This window comes from Drosophila busckii, chromosome 3R, assembly GCF_011750605.1.
Source record: "Drosophila busckii strain San Diego stock center, stock number 13000-0081.31 chromosome 3R, ASM1175060v1, whole genome shotgun sequence".
In the NCBI taxonomy this organism is placed as follows: domain Eukaryota; kingdom Metazoa; phylum Arthropoda; class Insecta; order Diptera; family Drosophilidae; genus Drosophila; species Drosophila busckii.
Genome location: NC_046607.1, coordinates 1,505,349 through 1,528,213, shown reverse-complemented (window position 1 = coordinate 1,528,213; position 22,865 = coordinate 1,505,349). Strand labels below are relative to the sequence as shown.

The window sequence follows — 22,865 nt, the reverse complement described above, 5'->3', positions numbered from 1 at the left end:
AATGTAATAGGAAGGTGTGTTAAATGTTAAATTATTGTAAACTATATAATAAAGTGGCGCGTATTGTTATGGCGAGCCCATAATCATGTCCAGAGATGGCGCAGTCATGCTACTCTCCACAGAGCCAGGACAATCCTCCATATTGCTGCCGTTATTGCCATTGCTGCTGTCATTGCTTAGCGGCGTCATTGGCAGCAATTCCTCATTTGAAGCAGACGTAGCTGGATTATCAGATTTGTTTTGCGTTAACGACTTGTCGTTGAGAAATACGCCCAGCGGCAAATGCGTGTTCATATGTGCTGCATAGTAAGAGTAAACAAACAAATTAATATTTATGCACTAGCTTAAATAAATATTAAGACTATAAGCTGGTGCACTTTGATATTATCAATTATTTTTACGACTAGTCACTACTAATGCTAGCAATAAATATGTTAATTTGGAGTTTACCGCGAAAGCTTGTAAAATGCAGAAATGTGCGAGGACAATGCTCGCATTTGTAAAATAATTCAGTGTTGTGTGTGCGCCGATGTTTGCGCAATTCTTTCATGTAAGCGAATGCTTCACCGCATTCATCGCACTCGAATCCAAGCTCTGTAATTAAATAATTCCTTAAGACTTGTAGCTGTAGCTGATGTTCAAATGAACAAACACGGATTGAACTTGCGGTTCACAAAAGTTGAACACATTTAACAATTAAACAGGTACTTCACATAGAATTGCTATACGTTACTCTTACAAGTGCCGCGGTATATATTTACTGGAGCATGTGTTTTCAATTTTGTGCAGTGAAAGTTGGGCAGGCTGGACACTTGAGTGCCAGTTAGTATTGTATGTATCAGTGGTTCATAGTTCCTATTAATAATATCAACGATTATACAATACAATTGATAATATCCAGGATGCAGTGGTTGATTTTAGGGGCTCAAAGCTCAGAATATATTGAATTTCGAAACCAATTTTACAACATTTCCCACTTTCTAGGAGCTCTGAGCTCCTCTTATTGCATTTTAAAAATTTTCAATTTTGTTTGACAATAAATTTAAAAAACAAAGAATAACCTTGAATTTACTCTACATTCTAAATTATTAAGTGCATATCATTTAAAGCAAAGTGTGCAATTATTCACATTAAATTAAGATAATTAAATCAATCAATTTATCACTTGCAAGTAAAATTAATTAGCAAGGGTTAATTCATGTTAGTTTAAACTAGTTGCTGTTAGCTGTGCTTTTGGCTGTTATGATAAATTGCGACTGAAAGTGTTGTTATGGTAGATTTTTAAATTTAAGATGTATCTACAAAACTTAATTTCATTCAATTTTTTTCTGATTTCAACAATTCACAATTTTGTAACAACAGCTTTTCAGACACATTTTTTTTAGTTTAATCTTTTGCTTTACCTTTGTGTGCTTACAGAAGTGTAAACTGTTAGTACAACAACAAAAATGTTAAAAGGGATTTATAGATTAGTAAATACATACTATATATGAACTACAATATTATGCAAGAATACTAAAGCTTTTGCTAGGCAAAGAGGCACCATCACCGGCCGTATACCGGGGTTAGCTACCGCTGCCCACATGCGTGCGAGCTCCCAAAAACTTACCACCGTGAAACTTAATGTGCGTCTTCAAGGCGCTCTCCGTACCAAATTGTTTGCCACACTCATCGCACGTGTGCGGTTTGATAAGCTCGTGGACGGTAAGCTTGTGCAGGGCCAGCTGCTTGAATTCGGGAAAGCGTACAAAGCACTTATTGCACTCAAAGGGACGACCCTTGGGCTCGTGCGATTTCATATGATTATCCATGTCGGTGCGCTTGCGGTAGCCACGCTTGCAAATAGCGCAAACCCAGGGCATGCTGGTCTGTGAATCGTGCGCCAACTGATGATGTTTATGCAATGCAATTACGTTCGTGAAACGCTTGTCGCATACAACGCACTGATGATTGGCTCGCAGTTTGCTCATTTGCAGCGTGACGCTTGTTTCCATCGTGGACGATGAAGGCGACGACGAAGGCGAGGGCGCTGCTGTTAAGGTGGGCGTGCCACGCTTGCGGAACTGGCGCAAAGTCGCTGTAGTAGAGTCTGGTTCCGATTGCTCTGGCGAGGGCAAAGTGCTGTGTGGCAAAGCGACTGACAACTGCTCGTACTGCTGACCATGCTGATGACCCGAAGTGCCTGCGTTGAAAGGTTAATAAACAATCAACAGATTGACAATATAATGCTTAGTACTTACAGTCTTCGCAGTCCGGACAGCATAATATGCGTGTACGGCGTGGCTTGTTAGCTTCCAATCCTAAAAATACAAAGAGATTAATTTCAGCGCCGTAACTAACATATTTAACAATTGCGCTTACCTGGCTGCAGTTCCTCGCAGCTGCTGCTGCTTTGGTTCGCTATTTGCAGCTGCACCTCATCCAAACTGACGCCAGCAACCGCTTCCGCCGTAGTGGGCATATGCATTCGTTGTATGTGCAAGTCTAGCGCACGCTGGGCGGGAAATACTTGGGCGCACTGACCACAATGATACTGCTGCACCACATGGTGATTGAGAATATGATGATTGCGTTTGCTGCCTTTTGCAAAGGCCAAAGGACAGTGCGGACAGTTAAAGGGCGCATCTTTTGGATGCAGCTCCATAATGTGGTGACTGTACTCAACGCTGTTAGAGAAACGAGGTCCGTTCTGGCAGTAGCGGCACTTCAATGAAGGCGGTCTGCCTCGGGGGGCTGGCGTTGGGGATACGCTTAATACTTTTGGCGAGTTGTTTGGCGTAAGCTGTTGCTGTGGCAGCGGCGGCGGCAGCTGTTGCAGCTGTGATAGCTCCGAGCCGTAGCTTATATGCAACGGTGCCTGCTGCGGATTGCTGGCAGATGCAACGGGCTGTTGCAGCTCTGTTGGCTGTTGTATTACTATCATAATGGGCTGCTGTTGCTGTTGCTGCTGCTGCTGTTGTTGTTGTGGTGATAGTGATTGCTGCTCCAGCACATAGTTCTCATTGCTGTCTAGCAAGGTATAGCTATCGCTAGCTAAAGCTTGCTGTGGCGTCTGCGGCGACTGGTAGAGCTCGCTGGCATTGATGTAGTAGGTGGTTGTTGCCGCAGCAGATGCAGCTGTTGACGTTGTTTGTATGGCCTCCAGTCCACCCACTGTCGACCATTGTAGCTGTGTTGCCTGCTGCGTTGCAGTCCAAGACGGCGATGCCTGTAATTGCAGTTGCTGTGTTGGCGATGCTACTACTGCTGATGATGCTGCAGCAGCTGGCTGATAGAGCTCTTCAAAGCTTACTGCCGCCTGTTGTTGTTGCTGCTGCTGGTGTTGTTGTTGTTGATGTTGTTGTTGCGCTGGTTGCAGCTCATTGAACAATCGATTTAGCTCTAGCTGCAAACTTTGCTCTGGCGTCGGTTCTATGCTCTCAAAGCAGGGCATATCATTTTGAAAACCAATTAGCTCATTGGTGAAATTGCTGCTATCGAAAAGGTTATTGCCTTGCTTTGCCAAGTCCTCCCCTTCCTGGTGTTGTAGTTGTTGTGGCTGCTGCTGCTGCTGCTGTTGTGGAACCTCCTGTTGCTGTGTTGCTGGCGGCTCATAGTCTGCGGGCGTTAGAAACTCATCAATGTGCGCATGCACTGGTGTGTACATATGTTGATCCTGCATCTCACTCAATATGCCATGCAGCGTGCTCTCCACATCATCCATTTCCACTTCCATCTGTTGATTGGCTTCACTTAGCTGCAATGGCGTCGTCGTTTGTGTCTTGAGCGACTTTTGAAACTCGGCTAAGAAGTCCATAGAATTTGTTGTTGCCGCCGAACGGGGCAACAGCTGTTGCTCCTGGCGCTCCTCTGTTTGTTCCGAGGGCAGCTTCTCCAAAGCTTTCAGCTCATCCAATTCATCATTACCGCCACCACCACCACTGTCGCCTTCATCATTCGGTTCTGCTTCAATGTCTTGTATAGCGCGTGCCACAGCAGCATTGAAGCTAGCTGCTGTAGCACTTTGGCAAAAATTCTCGTCATTTTCATTATTATTGACATCGTCGTCTGACCTAAGTTCCTCTGCTGTGCATAGTTTACGCTGCAGTGCCCCATCCAGCACATTCAGCGGTATGCTTACTATCAGCTTCTCTGCTTGCTGTTGCTCCTGGTCCTGCTCCTGTACCTCTACCTCGCAAACAGCAGCCGGCACTTCAGTCTCTGTGGATGATGTGAGCTCTTCGTATTGAAGATTGCCATTGGTTGTGCTTATCTCAATTTGATTTGCATTTTTCTCATCACTATTATTCAAAGCTTCGACTGCCTCATTTGATGTGCGCTGCATTAACTCTTGAAATTCACTTGGGTTATTGCAACTGGTACTTTCCGCTGCTGCGATTTCTAACTGATCCTGTTCTGATTTATTTAAAAGTTGTTCGATTGTAACATTTATCTCTTCTATTGTAGTGTTTACTACAGTATCTTCTATTGAAGTCTCTTTTAACGATGCATTTTCTTTGCATTCTTCTGTTGAAGTCTCTCTTCTCCCTTCTGAAGTATTCCCTTCTATTGATGTACTTTGTTTGTTTTCTTCTGTTGAAGTCTTCTCTTTATTATCTTCTACTGATGTACTCAGTTGGCTTTCTTCTGTTAAAGTCTCCGCTGTATTCTGTTTTTCTTCTTCTGTTGCTGTCTTATTTTTTGCAGTTTTATTTTTGCTTTCTTCCGTTAATGTGTCTATTATGCTCTCTACTGTGGAAGTATTAAGTTTAATTTCTTCTTCTCTTAATGAGTTTATTATGAAGTCCTCTGTGGAAGTATTTAGTTTCATTTCTTCTGTTAATGTGTCTATTATGCTCTCTTTTGTGGAAGTATTTAGTTTGGTTTCTTCTGACGATGAGTTTAATGTGCTCTCTTCTGTGGAAGTATTTAATTTCCTTTCTTCTGATAATGTTTCTCTTATGCTCTCTTCTGTGGAAGTATTTAGTTTGGTTTCTTCTGGCGATGTGTTTATTTTGCTCTCTTCTGTGGAAGTATTTAGTTTCCTTTCCTCTGATAATGTTTCTTTCACGCTCTCTTTTGTGGAAGTATTTCGATTGCTCTTATCTATTGAAGTCTGCACTTCTGGAGAAGCACCTTGTTGTTTTTTTTCTGAAAATGTAATCTCCTCGTGTGGAATATCAACCCTGCACTCTTTAATTGAACCTAGATTTATTAAATTCTGCACAACGATCTTATTCGATTTACTGCGGGTTATCTCCTCCAAATTCTCTGTATTCTCGCTTATGCGTGACTCAGCTGTGACCTTTTCATTTGCCTCAATATTTTCAGCATTCTTCTCATTTTCCACATTCTTTTTTACCAGACGACTTTGGCGCTTTACGGGCGTAAAGCATTTTGCCATACGTGTGCGTTTACCACGTCGCAGCACCATGATTGTTTTACTTGGGGAACGTTTGGGGGGAAAATTCAGTGGCTGTAAAGCGCTGCCATTGGAGGAGTTGCCATCGCTGTCAAAGCCACGACATGGATCAACTGATAGGTCGCTAAGATGCTCGGCTGTTGATTTGTCTGTATCTACGCTGGTTGTTGTTGTCGCGACTGAGTCTTCGTCACCTTCAGCTGAGCTGGGTGACAGGATAATTGTGGAGCTATTAGACGAAGCTTCAGCGAGCTCTTTGCGCGCTGCTTTGGTACGCCAGGGCACATTTTTAAAGTCCAAAAGTTCTGTTTGTGCTGTGGATGTTGCTGCTGTAGCTGTTCGCTGTTTCCGCACACGCAGCTGCATGCAACGCTTCGGCGATTTCACTGAATTTACTGTTGCTGTCTTGGATTTCTTTGGCTGTGGCTCAGCTGTAGTTGCGGCTGAAGTTTCTATGCTGCGCTTGAGCTCCACATGCGCCGTTGTCAATTGTTGCTGTTGCTCTGGCTTTACATCTTGCAATCGTGCCTTGCGCTCAATTATGTCCTGCGCCCACTCTTGCAAGCGCTGCTGCACGCGCTGACAACGCCGACGGAATTTGGCAACCATTATAAACTGTGCCATGCACTGTCGACAAATCTCTTGTGGCAAGCCATCGTTGCAACATATCTGAAATAGTATAAAAGACATACACGTGTTTACAATCAAATGGCACAAATTAAAACGTTTGGAAACTTATCATTTATTATCAGCTCGTTATCGCTCGCTTTTGTATTGTTGACTGTGGGCGATTTGCGCGTCAATATGTCATGCATAAAACTTATGCATACGAATTGATAAATAAAACAAATATGCAAACGACTTTAAATTGCCAACTATTGCAGGCGTTCATATTTTATGAACGATTAAATGAACAAAGAAAATGTTGAAATAATGCAGAAAACAAATCTTATCAGCTACAGTGGATTTTGTTTATCAACATAAATATACAAAAAATACTATCACTCATTTGATTCATCATGCGTTACGCTCTCTATCTAAGCTCTATCACTTCCGCTCGGTGTTGCACTGATTAAGATATTTTATTGACATTTAGATAACCTTTAATATAGCCGCAGCAAGTGCTTTGGGCTAATCAAAAAACATATTGGCTGTTTGGGTCTTATCATTGTTAATGGATTCATATAATTTTGCGTTCATTTGTAACGCTAATAGGGTACAACTGCCGGAGCATATTGCACGCAGTTCAACATAAAAGTCAGCAATGCATTTTATAGAGATAAAGGGCATATATACCTAAATAAATACGATAAATGAAGCGTATAAAGCGCGAATGCTAATTGCCTGAAAATTCAACAGAAATTGGCATGCTAGTGTATGCGTAATTTATGCTTGAGCTTACAGCCGACAAAACACACATAAAAAACAAACGGAAATTCTGCACTTTTTTTTATTCACTTTGTTTGCGCTCAAGAGCAAGAGAGAGGAAGTAAGCATTGCGATATTGTTGTCAAGTGTAAACTGATCGAGCGGGCGAACCAAATTACAATAAATAACAATTTAAGTTACGTACGATCTCAGCACTCGCACTCGAGCTGAATAAAAATAGATGCACGAGATACGTAACGTGTGCACTCTTTCAAAATGCAATAAAAGCAGAATGCCTAGAGAAAATGGGCAAATCGGCGAGTGTGCAAGGTAAATAGACACATATATTAAAGCTGTTTATATTTATAGAGAAATGGTATTATTTGCATGATTGATAAGCAATTTAATTAGCGAGCTTTGTTATATGCTATTCTTAGCGGGCAAGCCAAGAGAGCAATTAAAGCAGGCGCAACTGACAGTATCAGACTCTGTCCACAGGACGGACATACGATTCAATGCCATTAAGAACTGTAGCTGAAAAATAAATGAGATCGGTGTAGATTTAGTTGCTGAGTCAAGGCCACCCTAAGTAAGTCTCATCTGGTTAACTATTATGAATGTTATTTTGAATAGAGTCTATACTTATTAGTTTCTTTTACAGCATTTTGCCATAATTTGTTATATGCAACAAATAAATAAAGGCTTTTCTATATCTAGCCTAGCACTTAATAATAGCGGGTAAGCAAATTACTTTTTCAAGTCAACTAACTTCAAGACTCCATCTTAATGGCATACGTTGTCTCCAAATTGGCTGCTGTAAAAATCATTGACCAACTAACGACAAGCATAAACATTTGCATTTATATATGTTTGTTTTGTTCAGATACATATCCGATACATAGTCTGCATACTGAGAAGATCACAATAATAACGCTTTGTGTTAATAAGAATAATTATGTTTATCTCTTAAGTCTAAAAGCTGCTAAAAGAGATATTGATGACTTTTTAAAATGATCTTTAAAGTAAAAAAATATTTGAAAAAGCAAATTAGTTAAAATATGTATTAATGGGTTGATATTACATAGAAAACACAATAATTAAATAAGTATGACGTAAGACAAACATTTAACTACGATCATTTCAACAATTACAATTATGTATTATCTAAATATAAATAAAAGAATTCAAAATTCACAGCACACAAGCTTTTTCAGCTTCTTGCAATCTTTATTAATATTAAATTTAAAACAAGCCGTAATTAAATTTCAAACTTGAGGAATTTGGCATGAGCCAAAGTGTAATGGAAATAATATTTGGCCAGCTTTACAGTCTGTAAATTATGATGGTCTGGGCAAGGCAGACAAAAAATGAATAACTAAACTGTTGCGAAAATAACAATTGGTCATAAATAAAGGCCGGACGGCAGAATATTGCGAAATAAAGGAGCGCATGCGAGAAAGAGAGAGACTGCGAGAGAGTGAAAACCCCGACGGTTATACGGATAATAAATCGCTGCTAAAGCAAACATAAATTTACATTTTTGATCATCATTTTCGAGCAACAACATTTACCGGGCTTCGGCTTCATTAATGAAGACCAGATTCGGGGCGGGGGGTGCGAGTTACGCCCTGTTAAGCGTTTAGCTTTTCCGTAAACAAGAAAAACACAACACAACACAAGACAACAAAAGTCAACAACAGCTCAAGGATTTGTGTGCGAGTGTGTGTGACATGTTCAGGGGTTAGTTTGACAAGGAAAATGTTTAACTAATTAACAGCTGCGAGCATGCTAAGCGGGGTGGACTCTTGTCAATTCATTTGGCAACACAACTTGCGACTCTAATGTAGCCATAAAAAGGCCGCACAGACAGACACAGCAAAGGGACTCCAAATTGTAATCAAAATTGCACACGCCCCACAAATCGAGATGGAAAGAGACAGCATCACTTAATAAATCATAGCTAATAGAGAAGGGCAGATGCTGCTGCTGCTGCTGCTGCTGCTGCTGCTGTTGCTGCTCCAGGACGGGGGAATGCGGCGCAAATTAGGCAGCCGACAACAATTTAGAGTGGTTGAGCTTTTTGTTAGCCAACCAAACAGCAACGAGAGCAATGTGTTTGGAAGTTGCGCACACGCTTCGGATTTACGCTTGCTAATAAACAAAACGAGATACGAGCCAAGCTAACAAACAAACAAAACAAACATGCCGACAAACACTTGTTGGCTTCTGACAATTTCTGCTTAATTGCAGCGGGTAGGAAGAAAGCGTATGGAAAAAAGGATGCTGCTATCATTCGCTCTCTATCGTGCGCTTGTGTGCCCAATGTGCAGGTCTGTGTGTGTTTCGGCTTTTGCACCAGTGTGCGTGCTAATAGGCGGAGCAATAAAAGCCACAGCGCGAAACGAACAAGAGAGACAGTCAGGAGAGGAGGCAGGCGGCAGGCGGAAGGATGGGGGCTGGGGGATGTCAGTGAGAGTTGCTGCAAGGGGATAGCAAATGTTAACACGACACAAAGCAGACATCGGAGTGAGCAGGGAGTGTGCGAATTGTATGCGCTACACTGAACATAACTGGGCATATAGTTTGAAGTGGAGCAAAAATTAATTACGAAAATGTAAGCGTGTAAAATAGACTATAAAATTACTTTAAAATGATCTAGCATCGATTTTGTGCTATATTTATATGTTTCAAAATTTATTAGATAATAATTGCGCTTTTATAATTTTATATACTTTTTACTTTCTCATATATTTTAATCATACATATTTCGATTCATTTTATTTATGTAAACTATAAATTAAACTCTGATTATTATCGTTAGATAAATAAAATGTCGCTCAGTTGCTGCTCAATTAGCGATTAACCCAATCGCAGCGTATACGCAGGCAATAAAAAGTAAGCGAGAGGAGCAAACAACAACAACAACAACAACAACAAAGCTTTCTACTTAATTTGATTGGAATATGCACACGCAGTTGGGCGTACAGCATGGCTGCGGGGGGAGGGCATGGTCACACCAAGGAGAGATTACCACGCGGCGTCCGCTTCTGCATCTGCCTAAGCCCCCAACCGCCGGTCGTCTGTCAACTGTCTACAGAGCTTTGGTTGGCTGATTGTTTTCGACTTTCTTTCTCGTTCTCGCTTCTGCAGAATGTCAAAAGCGGTGAAAAATGAAGCCACTGGGCTTTGATGTTGTCCTGGGGCTGTTGCTGTTGCTGCTGCTGCTGGTGCTTCTGCTGGGCATCCCTTGGTAAGCATTGGCATTAATATTTCATTGGCGTGTGCCCGGACAGGCAGACAGACTGACAGGAGAGCAAAAGCAGCAGCGACAGACGGGATAAATCCATAAAACAATTTGAGAAATTAAACAATCAAAAGGCGTTAAGTGTTACTGACTTTTCCTTTGGGGTGCATGCCAGTTGGGCGATTTTGTTGCCTCGCTTGTACCAGCTGTGGCCTCTGCTATTTGTTTACTTGATTAACCCAAACAGCAGGAAGCACACTCAAGGATTTCGTCACACATTGGGAAAGCCAAGTGCAGGCAAATAATTTACAATTTGTGTTTGCACATAATCAAATTCTTTGCGTTTATAATCACACTTTATCAACATTAATCACAATTCAGCCTTTTGTTTATGTATTTTTGGCTAGCTGCCATTTTGGCTTGTTTACAATTTCTAATTTAATTCTGCAATTGGCCGGGGCTGCAGATTATTAATTAACATTATTTTAGTCTACTAGTTAGGCAATAATTCAACAAAAAGCTTGCCACAGTGCCAGAATTAATGTGGCATGCAACTATTGCACCCCTCACAGTTCGCAGTTCGCAGCAGTCAAATGTTGCATGCAAAACGCAAAGCTAAAGGCTTATGAATGAAAAACAACAAACTAATTTGTGTTTAACAAATATTATTAAAAAAAAAAAAAAAAAATAAGTGGATTCCTAATTAATTAAAAGCTGAAATGCATGGCTATTTGCGATTTCATTTTAGCTAGACAAGCTTTTAGATATTTATTTGAACAACTAATTCCATAAATTAGCAATTTATGTAAACCAATGATTATATTATTTCGCCTAAAGCAAAATTAACGGTAAAGCTAACATTTAGCAGCTTACGTGTCAAAAGTTGACAATCATCTGATGCTGTTAGGTGTTAAATTTATGAAGTTAGCAAGCTGATTAGTATCTATTTGAAAGCTGTACTAAAAGCTTTGACCGCGTTGCCGATAAGCCCAAATCGGAACAAATAGGTAACTATAAACATCAATTTAAAATAAAAACAAAATATACTACATGCATATATTTGTGTATATGAAGAAAATAATGAACACATTGTTGCTACATAAAGAATTTGAATTGAACGCGTGCGTGTGTTTTTAGCCCCAGATGACGTAGAGCCCTCTCGCATATAAATTCATAATATCATGCCAATGCTATTTTTAAGGCTATATCGGACTTGCCGCAGTGCCAAATGCTATAAATTTATTGACATTTAGGCAAAGCATAAATTTGTTTAGCTTTTTCGAAATTAGGCGAGTGAAAGTGCGAACGGATTCTGTCGACAGGCAAAACGCAGTTGCTGCAACCGTCTCAAAGCTGCATGCAATACAACAACTCTCTCAAAAGCTAATTGCTGCAAGAGAAACTTGCAAGCGACATGCCCAACTACACATGCACTTTGCTCTATGGGCGGCATATACCCGCAACAATTAATAATTCCCAATGGCAAAGAAATTTGTTATCTTATTTCCCCACCTAATTTAGCCTAATTTCAACGACCTGACCTTATAGTAGTGCCAACTTGGCCATGATGACACATACGCAGACTGCTCTACGTCATTTGCATAATGGAAATGAGTAACGTCCACACACACACACACACACACACACACACACACAAAAGTGTTTTTGTTTTGTTTTGAACGTAGTTGTTGGAACGTATCCAAATTGTTCTCCTTCTACTTGTAGAGGGACGTTAATTCACAAGTTTGTTGTTTTTTTCCGTTATAAGCGCAACAGTTGAGAGAGAGAGAGAGAGAGAGAGAGAGCTTGATACAGACAGAGATAGCGCAACAACGTTGACTTGGCTTTCATGCCGTTTAGCCAGTTTTACTAGGGGAGAGAGTTCAATAAACCATAGCTAAGTTAAGTTTTGTTTTCTGTTGCATATTTAATGCCCAACGCTAGTTTGAAAAGAAACTTTTACACAAAGCCAAAGCTCTTAACTTTTATTTTCACATATGCATGTTCTTCACATTTATTTATATAGTAAATATTTGGCATTGTAAGTGGCACAGGGCACAGTCAACGACAGCTTAGCCTATGTTTGTCTTTCCCTCTGATTCCCGCTGATCTTGTCAGTAAATTGTTGTGATTTTCGCGTGACGCGTGAAAGCCATAAACAAAAGCAAAAGCAACAGCAACAGCAATACCAAAGGAGAAGCTGTAAATATTGTTGCCAACGGCGATTGTTATGGCATCAAGAAATTACAGTACGTGCTAATAGCGGGAAAGAGATATTAATGTTGCATGTTGCAAAGACCTTCGGTAATTGCTTTGTTGCAGTTGCAACGCCTGAACTAAATGTTGGGAAATCAGACCACACTGCTTGTGTAAACAATAATTATAGGTGCATTTAATTAATACTAATGATAAGATTCTCTTTATCAATCGTCAAAGATAATGCTAACAAACATTATGAGGCGGCGATAGTACGCCAAACCCAAAGCAGGTGTTAGCTCAAATACTAAAAATAAAAACAAAACAAACTTTTATTTGGCAAGTAACAAGCAGAACAAATGTTTACTTAATTGTGCTATCGTTGAATATTTTAATTCGATGCTAGGTCGCAAACTTTTAGTCAACAAAACACAATAATCTTGTCCTGTTATCAGCAGCAGCAGCAGCAACAACAGCGCGCGCTATTTTGAAATAATCTTTAAATAAAACACACACTTGGTTACAAAGAAAAGCCAAAGTGACATGACACACTTAAGCTTTTAAATTTATTCTTGAATTTGCCGTGCATTGTTATCAAAAAACAAAAAGAAATAAAAACAGCATTGCTGACTAAATTTCACTCCCACGCCCACTGCGCCTGTCTGGTTTTTTATGATTTCAGATAACTAACATATACTAGTAGCTTGCTTAAGAGTTTCCGCCTCAAGCCCAGTAGATCATGGATATAAAAGACTGTATTGTCTTAAATCTAATTAACACACAATGCAGAATCATAATACATCATATGATCACACATATTTACTTTTTAAATTAACTTTCGGTGCATGTTATTTGAACAGGTTTCAGTCTCTGCGTCAAATGAAATTTTTAGTATAATATTTATTGTGATTATTTTTGTTACTATTTATATTTATGTGTGTATTTTAATTGTTTATGGCATTGTTCTTCGGGCTGACCTCATGGCAACAACAACAACATTAATAGCAACGTAAAGTTCACAGCTCGCCTTGGCCCATTTATTTAGCAATTTAGTAGCAGGCATAACAATTTAATTAAGATCCGTTGCATTTGATAATTACCACACAGCTTGTCAAATACATTCAACGCCTCTAACAACAGCTGGCAAACGGCATAAAGGTTCCCATGAGCTTTTCAAACTCGCGTCTACAGTGGGACAAGAATGGCAAACGGCCATCAAGTTTAACAACAACTTAAATACACTAATTACAAAGTAGAGAGTAGAGTGGAGTAGCTGGCAACCATCTGGTCGATTGTATCTACAGATCGTACCGATAATTCAATTGAAAGTTCACTTTCATTCATCAAATTAAAACCTAAGCTTCAATTTGTTAAGGTTATGCTCAAATTATCTCAATTTGTTAAACACTTTCACTCTCAAGTCTGCATTATCTAAATCAGACCATGAACCACAAACAAACAAAAAACTCATAAATCAAAAAAAATATTTTATGTGGGTCTGCAAAAATAAAAAATAAACAAAGCATTATTACCCATAGCAAAAAATAAAAATAAAATAATAAACATAATTACCCAAGACATCCAACGGCAAGACGAACGTTAATTATCTCATATCTTGAACAATTGATATACGCTTACTTTCTTTCAAATTGATCCGTGTTGTGTTCACGTGTGTGTGTGTATATATATACATATGTATATGTGTGTGTGCGCAATTATGAGGCATTATAGAGGCGGAAATCAATAGACAAAAGCGTTTTATGAACGGAAGGCAAGAGCAATTGCTGCTGGTAAATAAAAAGTAAAAGTCAAATAGAGCGCAACAAATGCAAAAAGTGGCTAGACAAGGCATGGGCAATAAACAACTACGAAAACACACACACACACACACACACACACCTACAACTAAGCTTTAAGTAAACGTAGAGTGGAGCTAGTAAACCGGCTGTAAGTACTACAAAAAGATTTATATTGTTTTTTTTATTTTTAAAATTGAAAATTTGTTGGGTGCGCCGAAGCTTTTATGCCCTTGCGTAAATAATTCGGTTTGAATTAAATTGAAGCCTGCACCAAGTTAACCACACTTGGTTATTATTTAGATATAGACATAGACCTTGACACAATATCAATTGATTGCCAAATAGTTCTAGTTTCATTAAATGAATTAAAGCGCAGAGCCGACAAATAACATTTTATAATATACACAAAAGTAAGGCGTAAATAAATACAAAATTTATTCAATGCATTCAATGCAGAGCATATATGTATATATATATATATGCATTGTGTTTTAGACTTGCTATATCTGAATGGGCTTATAGCCAAAATAAGATCTCAACTAACAATGTTAGTTGCACTTAAGTCGACAATGGACAAGAGAGATTTATCAATTGCTTGAGGCACGTGAGAAATTAACTTTAGTATGCTACAACAACAATAATAACAATTCACTGCAATTAACAAAGCTGAAACTCAAATTTTAAATTAAGCGTTACTCTGAAATTTTGTTTTTTGCTGTTATTCAACTCTTAGTTATTATTTTCTTTTTTTTGAGCTCTTAAAGTTCACACTAAATTACTCTTCCCTATTTTTTCATTCAGACACGACTTGTTCCCATTATATAAACTGCAGCGAACTTTCCTTGGCAACAATTTTAAAGCGCTTGCCTAACAAACTCACGTTTTTGCTTAGAGTAAAGCTCAAGCACTGCAATAGCTACAACAACAACAAAAAAAAACAACAATGCAGATAAACAAAAAAAACTTGGTTCGGGTCGCTTGACTAATGATAGCGTGGAAAATGGGTTGCAAATTTCAATGTTCACTGACAAATAAAAGAAAAATATTTCTTACAACATTTTGACTATGCGAAAAGCCTCAAAACGTGCACAGCAAACACAAAAAATAAAATATACGTAGTGACAAATTGTGTAAATTGTTGTTTGCCACAGCAACAATATGCTTGTTATAAAAAGTAAACAAACAAAGCTAAATCGAATCGAATATGAAAACGCGGTCAAATTCAGATTGAATCTTTAAAAATGTTACATGCATGCCGCCACAAATAAGTCATCAGTCCATTTTGTTTATTATTTATGCCAAATATTTGTAAATTCTCAAAACTGCGTGCCGCCTTGATTGCCTATGACGTGTTGCCAATAAACTTCTTGGCAACTGTTGCTGGCACCACCAACAGCAACAGCACCACCAAAAGCGGTAGCTGTGGAATGTGTTTTTGTTTTTGTTTGTATTTGTGTTTGCGGGTTTCCTACAAACATTTTATAGTTCCTGCCTCGAGTACGTGCCCGGCGTAGTTGTTGCCCCAGCTGTCTTAATTAGACACGACAAATTATAAGCCAAAGCTGCATTTTGTTATTGTTATTGTTGATTTTGTTTTTGCTTGTCGCTAAACAAACGATTTGGGTAAACAAATTGGTTAACGACGTGCATTACATGGCTCACAACATTATTTGCTTAACTTTGAAGGCATTGTATTTGTTTAAAATATGTAAATTCACTTGATTTTTGTTATCTTGAGTTGAAAAAGCAAGTCATGTTGTTTATAATTTTCAAATTGTCGCATTAATCTCTGAGCTTAGACTCTAAACTTTAGCGCCGAAATATTATCAGTTAGTCTTTCTAAATACCTATAAACAAATATTTTAAATCCAAGCTACACGTGCCGCTGCTTGCACGCGAACTATAAAAACTTTCCAGAACGTAACAGCAAAAGCCACAAGAAATACATAATAACAATAAAATAAAAATACACATTAAAAATCTTGAATTATTATATATATTTTTATATACTTTTCCATATAATTTTATTTATGATTTCAGCACGTGTTAAAGTAACTAACAAATAAGCTATCATGATTAAGCAAATATTTTGTTGTGGTATTCTGTTATTGTTTTTATTAATAACTCAGCAATTAGATTAGCTTGATAAGCGAAAGAAATTTGTGTCTATATTCACTAAGATAACGTCATGATTCAATCGATTTACCAATGCAAGTGCCAGTGACCAGAGAGAAGCAAATTAATTAGCTCAATACATAAACTAAATCTATTGTCGATTTGCTTGAATTCACAATTTCCACAGCTGCAATATCCGTAACGACCATTAGCTGCATTCGCTTTTACTTAATTGCCACAACAATTAAGAAACCGCAAAATGCAATGACTGCTAAACGTTTCACAATAAATGTGAACTAAAAAATTAACGATTTACATACACAGAAAAAACAGAAATATGAATAAATCAAGTATAAAAATCTTAATTTATTGCTTTTGTTAAGTACTAAAGCAGGACTAAGTTGTTGAATTAATCCTAACTTAAGATTAAAATTATTTTTTTGATCGGCAGTCTCACTCAATAAGCAGTAATCAAGTAGATAAGGTAGATAATACAGATTCTAATTAGGATAAAATATTTAATCTACTTCAAAACATATACAAATTATTTATTAAGTCCACATGGAATTTTAAGAAGGCATTGAAAAAGTCAAGTATTTCATACTCGGATAAAGAAAATCCTGGATTTTCTATATTCTGACAACGTTTTTTTTTTGTGTACAATTCTAAAACAATTATGGGTTTGTTGACAATGAAAGCAACAACATCGCTATTAAAGTTCTATTAAAAAAAACTACAATGATTATATTAAAATACAATAAAATTTCTAACTATTTTAGAACCGCAAATTAAGTAAGAATTGTAATATCGCGTGATATCGCGCTGGACGACGCTTTAATCTATTATTTGCATCTTAGATAAACTAGTTGGGCAATTTCTCAGGTTACAATTTAAAGCCTCTTAGCACTGATCTCTTAACATTAGCCTCATTTTATACAGTATGCTATGCTTTCCATTCACTTTCAAAAACACTTTAGATTTTGTTGTCTATTTATTTGAAAATTTATGTAAATTTCGAAGCACTTCGAAACGCTAATGAATTTGTAGCATGTAATCTGACATACATACAAATAATATTTATGGGTATATATGTAATATGTATGTGACTAATAATAATTACAAACCAAATTGTATAATGAACGAAACGCGGCAGCTTAAGGTCAAACTATTTTTCATGCAACACCTTGAGCAGCAGCGGTCACCAACACTCAGCCACTCCATAGTCCACACTGTGGGTTCAGCTCAGCTCAGCAGCCGATTTTAGCAATGAAGCAAACTGGTTTGCATTTGCTGTCTTCGAGCCCACCTAAGGCACTCGACACATTATTGGTAATGAGTATGAATAATTGTGTACGCCACTGCCACCGCCACCGCGGTAAAAGCAAAAGCCAGATTTCACCCGCTCTATAAGAATAGGCCAGCCTTGTATGTACAGGTATAAAAAGGGGAGAACCGTTGATGGTCGCTCAAGAATTTAGCCGCACCTGAGCTACGTCGGTGCCCGTGGCTGTTTTAATTGACCGGAAAGCCAAGTCCGCTACCTATGGTGCTGTATGATGGGGTGTATAACAAAAGCTCAAGCTTGAGTATGCGTGTTTATGGCGCACTTCTATATACATATATATATAGGTATATGGGAGTGAGTGAGAAGTTAGCGCAGCCAGTGCACGCAATAGTTGTGACCAATGCTGGGTCTTAAAAAAAAACCCACAAAAAAATTGACTTAAGCTCAAAAATGTATAAAAATAACATTTCTATAATAAACGTTATTCAATTATACAAGGCTATGCTTGAGCCGGGATTATCATTAGCTGTCAGCAGCCAAACGCAGAGACGACTCCAGCACACTGATACAATAGACAAGCTTATTTAATTTATTTATTAACATTTAGAGGCACACACACACAAGTAAACGAATTGACACTCGTGCCAGCCAACAACAATTGAAATATTGTTCTGCCAGTTAGCCAAGAACAGCATGAAAAGTAAGAGAGAGAGAGAGAGAGAGAGAGAGAGAGAGAGAAAAAATAACAAATAAAAAGCACATCAAGTCAGTCCATCTCTGCTTCTTCGGCTACGTTCACGTTCGTGCTCAAGTCAGTCACAATGTGCGGCAAATAAATCACATTAAAATTTAAAGAGAGCCAACTGTATGAGCTCAGCAGTTGTTGCAAAGCAGAAACAACAACAATAAAAATAAAAGCTACCACATAACAGTATCAAAATGCAATGCAGACACAAAATACATAAACATATATACACACACTCACACACAAATACACACGCGTTTGCCTGCGTATATAAAGTGGACACTACAACATTGCTTAAAGTTCAGTCTACCCAAAGCTGTAAACTTCTAAATGCTGATCAAAGAAAATACAAAAAATGCCAGAGGCCGCACTTTGAATATGCTTATAAATGATATATGAACGCAAGCCTACTGGCTGATCTTAGGCAGCCTATAGACCATACAAATATGGCTTATGTTTTGGTTATTTTTATTTAAATGATTTCTTAGTCTTTCTCTGAGTGGGTTGTCTATTCGTCCGAAGTTTGATATTAGGGTTAATAACATTTATACATTTGTAATATAATGTTTCTTGCTCGCACCTATAGAATTGCTAATCATTGGTTGGTCTGCATTTTTGAATGTTACAACACTTAAATTTAGTAAGATATCTATTGTTTTTTTTTACTTACATTTAGCATCCAAATCTGCATTTCCTCCTGAACAGTGTCCATGCTGCTATGCGCACCACTAAGCATATATTCCACGGCATTCATGCTGTTGCGCTGGGGCTGCCGTTGTTGATCTTGATGTTGCTGATGTTTTTGTGTTGCTTTTGTTGTTGTGCCCGCGACTGTTTTGCGTCGACGCTCCAGCAATTGATGCTGTTCCGTTGATGTTACTGTATTCTTGTCTTCCGCAGCTGTATCATGAAAGAGACTCAATAATTCCAAGTCACTTTTGCAGCAGCAGCGACACACATGCGGCATTTCAAGGGGCAGCTCAGCTTCATCAGCAGCAGCAGCACTGGCACTTGTTGCCAGCATATCAGCATTGTTGATGTGGCTGCTTGCTTCAATCTTTTGCATATCCTTTGATTTGTCAGCCAATTGTTTGTTGTTGTTGTTGTTGTTGTTGTTGCTGCTGATGGTGCGTCGTCGTTTATTCATTCTGTATATGTATTTCTTTTTATTGGCAAACTTTTCTTATTTCACTTTGAGCGTTGTTATCTGTACGCTGATTCTGATTTGTTGCACTCTTTTCACTCTTGCGCGGCTTTTGTTGTTTAATTTATTGCACTCACACTCTGCTTTTGCTTTTTGCTTCTGCTGTTGCTGCGCTGCTGACGTTATGCGCTTTCGTTTTAGGCACAAGAGTGTTTGTATACCTAAAGCAGTTTGGCTGACCCAAAGAGAAAAGAGACACAGTTTCGAAAATAAATACTTAAGTTCTTGCTCAGCCTAGTGTGCATATGTATGTGTGTGAGCTACAGACAAGTTTTGTGGCTTAGTAGGCCAAGTTGTAGGCTTTGGTTTTCTTTTAAGCAGAAAGGAAAGAGTATTGTATTTTGCCTCAAGCTCTATAACAAATGACACCTGCCCTTGTCGGCGACGGGGCATGAACTTTTTTATGGCAGCTTCGCGTGCACCTTTCAAAAAATAAAGCAGCAACAATAACTGTTGTTATGTGTGGGCTATCGAATAAACAACAACAACATAAGTAATAAACACTTAAATACGTTTTTAGTTTTGATAAATTAACAAACGTATTTTTCTTTAATTTCTTCAGGCGCAATAGTAGTAAATGTAACGGTGCTTTCTCCAAATTAAATTAAAGGGAAACACACACACACACACTGTTACACACATATAGGCGCGCTTTTAAATTGGCTGCACAACAAAAACAATCAAATCACACACACACTCGCTCTCAATTGAACTTATATATATATAAATATGTATATATGTATATTATATATTTATTTAGGCATAGTAGATTTTGAGCAAACTGCACATAAACGAAATTATATTCAAATTTTAACAATTAGAGCAATTTAAAACGAATATTAAGTTGCATTTCGCTATTGTTTTTAAACGAATTTTTATAAATGAATTTACGTTGTTATCGGACAACGGCACGCAAGCGAATAACCGTTTGAAAAGAGCGCCAAGTGGTTTTTATACTAGTCGCTCTCGCGCAAGCAGAGTCAAGCAAGAGATTATTGAGTGTGCATTGCTCTTTTTCTCATTTAACGAATGACAGATGTAAAAGTATTTCATTATTGAACACATTTTAATGTTTATGTTTGAATTATTTAATTTGTGTGTTATATTGTCTAAGATATTAGGCAGTAGTTATGCACTGACTTTGCAAAGACAGCTATGTTAGCTAACAGTATAGGAAACTGTTAAACTCTCTTACTCTCATTTTCATGCTTTCACAGCGGTGAGTCTAAAGAGAAAGGCAAAGAGTCCAATTGGCACTTGTTATAAATTTTTCTCACAATGACATTGTTGCCTTTGCAAAATTAGTGCATGTGCCATGCAAAAAGTTTATTTTACCAGCTTTCAGTAGGCTACATACATATGTAGCACGGCTCTCGCAAGCTGTTAGATTTTGCAACCCGTTCTGAGTTTTTTTCCTTTGCTTTTTTTTACCCTCTCGAATTGCAACATCTGAAGCTGTAAGTGCACGTTCTTGGCGCTCTGTTTTTGTTGGTCTCTGCTTTGTGTTTGTGTTTCTTAGGCGCTGCTTTCTCGTCTGACACTTTCAACGTCTGTACGTTGTCAGCAAAATCGTGAAAGCGCTAGAAACCTCGATGAGATTTCCTTACAAAGGATGTACATATGCATACATACCAAGGGATATGCGTGTGTTTGTGAAAGCTTGGGTGATTAGCTATGTGTTTGCATTTAAACGCTTTGTGTGTGCAACATTTTAACTTACTATATTTTTTTTAGACGGCTATCAACGCCACCGCCTGGGCGGCGACGTATAATAAATTACGTTGATACGACTGCAGTGGCCTTGCACTCGTTATGTACAAACTAAGTGAATTCCTTATCTCCACGCCGAGTAACACAATTCGTATTTCTTCACACTAAAATTATAACTTTTTAGTAGACCTGAACTTGAACATTTTGCCGCACGAAACCGTTGATAATGTGGCAGCACTCGTATTTTGCTGATATGGCAACACTTTTGACAGTCACGTTGAGGAATTCACAAAAAGATATTTATTTCGAAATATTTTTTGCCTTATAATTCAACTATCGATATTATTTTAAAATACGTTTGTTTATCTTTCCTGTTTGGTCACACCTAAATCGGCAAGTGAATATGTGCGCGGCAAAAAGTTTTTACACTATCAGCTTAAATTGTTTCTGAGTCTTCATTTATTTTTTTTTTTTATTTATTTTAACTTCATTTTCTATTTACAATCTACCTTATAGCAATAAGTAAATTTTATGAATAATACTAGAATCAAAATAACACCAATTGAAGTTTTCCAACGATCCCTCCTATTATAGACAACATATTTTCTGTGATCGAGAATATATAATCTTTTTAGTCTTCTTATTGTTAAACTATTGTCAAATAGACTTATGACTAAATTATTATTGTGATTGTAGAGTCTATTAATGTAATTGATACTAATTTTTTTTATTTCTACTTTTATGTATGGAATATTTAAGCCCTTGTGTATATTAGATATATACATAATAAGGAGCATTGTTATTTTTTCGTAATGTATTGGATTGGTACAGTTGAAGAATCTCAATATTTGTTGTGTTAGCAGTTCTCCAAAGCTGTATACCATAAGTCCATACGGGCAGTAATATGACTTTGCAAATTGCAATGGCGAACTTTATTTTCTAAGGTGTCGCTGATTTTCGATATTTGATTTAACATCAATATAACATCAGTACGATATTTTTTAAGCAGCCCTAGACGAATCCCTGAAGTGAGTTGGCAGTGTGACCAGCACTGCGACTTAAAATATACCACGGCCGTCATTGATTAGTTACAAATTGTAATTTGGAATTCAGTGTGTACGCGATTTTGCAAAAGGACGTGAAAATGAGTACTTTACCAAGAGTTTTCTTTGACATGACCGCCGATGGCGAGCCAGTCGGTCGTATTGTAATGGAGCTACGCTCCGATGTTGTGCCTAAGACTGCGGAGAATTTCCGTGCTTTGTGCACCGGCGAAAAGGGCTTTGGCTACAAGGGCTCCATTTTTCATCGCGTCATTCCAAACTTCATGTGCCAGGGTGGTGACTTCACTAACCACAACGGCACCGGAGGCAAGTCAATCTACGGGAACAAGTTCGCAGATGAGAACTTCACTCTGAAGCACACTGGCCCTGGCATTTTGTCGATGGCTAACGCTGGTGCAAATACCAACGGCTCCCAGTTTTTCGTTTGCACCGTTAAGACCGCTTGGTTGGACAACAAGCATGTTGTCTTCGGCGAGGTCGTTGAGGGTCTGGATGTGGTTAAGAAGATTGAATCTTATGGCTCGCAGTCGGGCAAGACCACCAAGAAGATTGTGGTCGCCGATTCCGGTGCTCTATAAGTTGGGAAAATTACGTTAATACGAAAAGAGACACCCAGCTCATTCCCATTCGCATTTTTCTCCAACAAACTTTTTTTTACCAATACCAACAACTGTAATGATATGAAATATACGCAAATATACACACTATCATCCTTAACGTTTTTTCCATCTCTA

At 38.2% G+C, this 22,865-nt stretch overlaps 2 protein-coding genes across 5 annotated transcripts; one reads left to right on the top strand and one right to left on the bottom strand.

Annotated features, from left to right (window-relative positions):
• Nucleotides 1-44: 44 nt before the first annotated feature.
• LOC108603498 lies at nt 45-21,279 on the bottom strand. Of its 4 annotated transcripts, none has more exons than XM_017992361.1 (7): nt 21,078-21,279; nt 18,824-19,532; nt 2,362-6,070; nt 2,241-2,300; nt 1,610-2,182; nt 451-594; nt 45-299 (listed from the first exon to the last, which is right to left on the bottom strand). In XM_017992361.1, the coding sequence occupies exons 2-7, from the start codon at nt 19,298-19,300 to the stop codon at nt 67-69; spliced, it is 5,196 nt and encodes a 1,731-aa protein (XP_017847850.1). In that variant the 5' UTR covers nt 19,301-19,532; nt 21,078-21,279; the 3' UTR covers nt 45-66. The 4 variants fall into 4 exon arrangements, with proteins under 4 accessions (XP_017847850.1, XP_017847851.1, XP_017847852.1 ...); XM_017992362.1 differs by lacking the exon at nt 21,078-21,279 and adding an exon at nt 20,249-20,264; XM_017992363.1 differs by lacking the exon at nt 451-594.
• Nucleotides 21,280-22,134: 855 nt separating this feature from the next.
• Nucleotides 22,135-22,841, top strand: LOC108604536 (peptidyl-prolyl cis-trans isomerase). The gene has a single exon (XM_017994051.1). It carries the CDS (start codon nt 22,212-22,214, stop codon nt 22,707-22,709), a length of 498 nt encoding a protein of 165 aa, XP_017849540.1. The 5' UTR covers nt 22,135-22,211; the 3' UTR covers nt 22,710-22,841.
• Nucleotides 22,842-22,865: the final 24 nt, after the last annotated feature.

Bases quoted from the DNA above. Each gene is read 5' to 3' on its own strand.
- LOC108604536 (XM_017994051.1), top strand. From the start codon at position 22,212: ATGAGTACTTTACCAAGAGTTTTCTTTGACATGACCGCCGATGGCGAG.
- LOC108603498 (XM_017992361.1), bottom strand. From the start codon at position 19,300: ATGAATAAACGACGACGCACCATCAGCAGCAACAACAACAACAACAAC. The intron at 6,071-18,823 runs GTAAGTAAAAAA...ATACTATTTCAG, and splicing joins TGCAGATTTGGATGCTAAAT to ATATGTTGCAACGATGGCTT. The intron at 2,301-2,361 runs GTAAGCGCAATT...TTGTATTTTTAG, and splicing joins CTGCGAGGAACTGCAGCCAG to GATTGGAAGCTAACAAGCCA.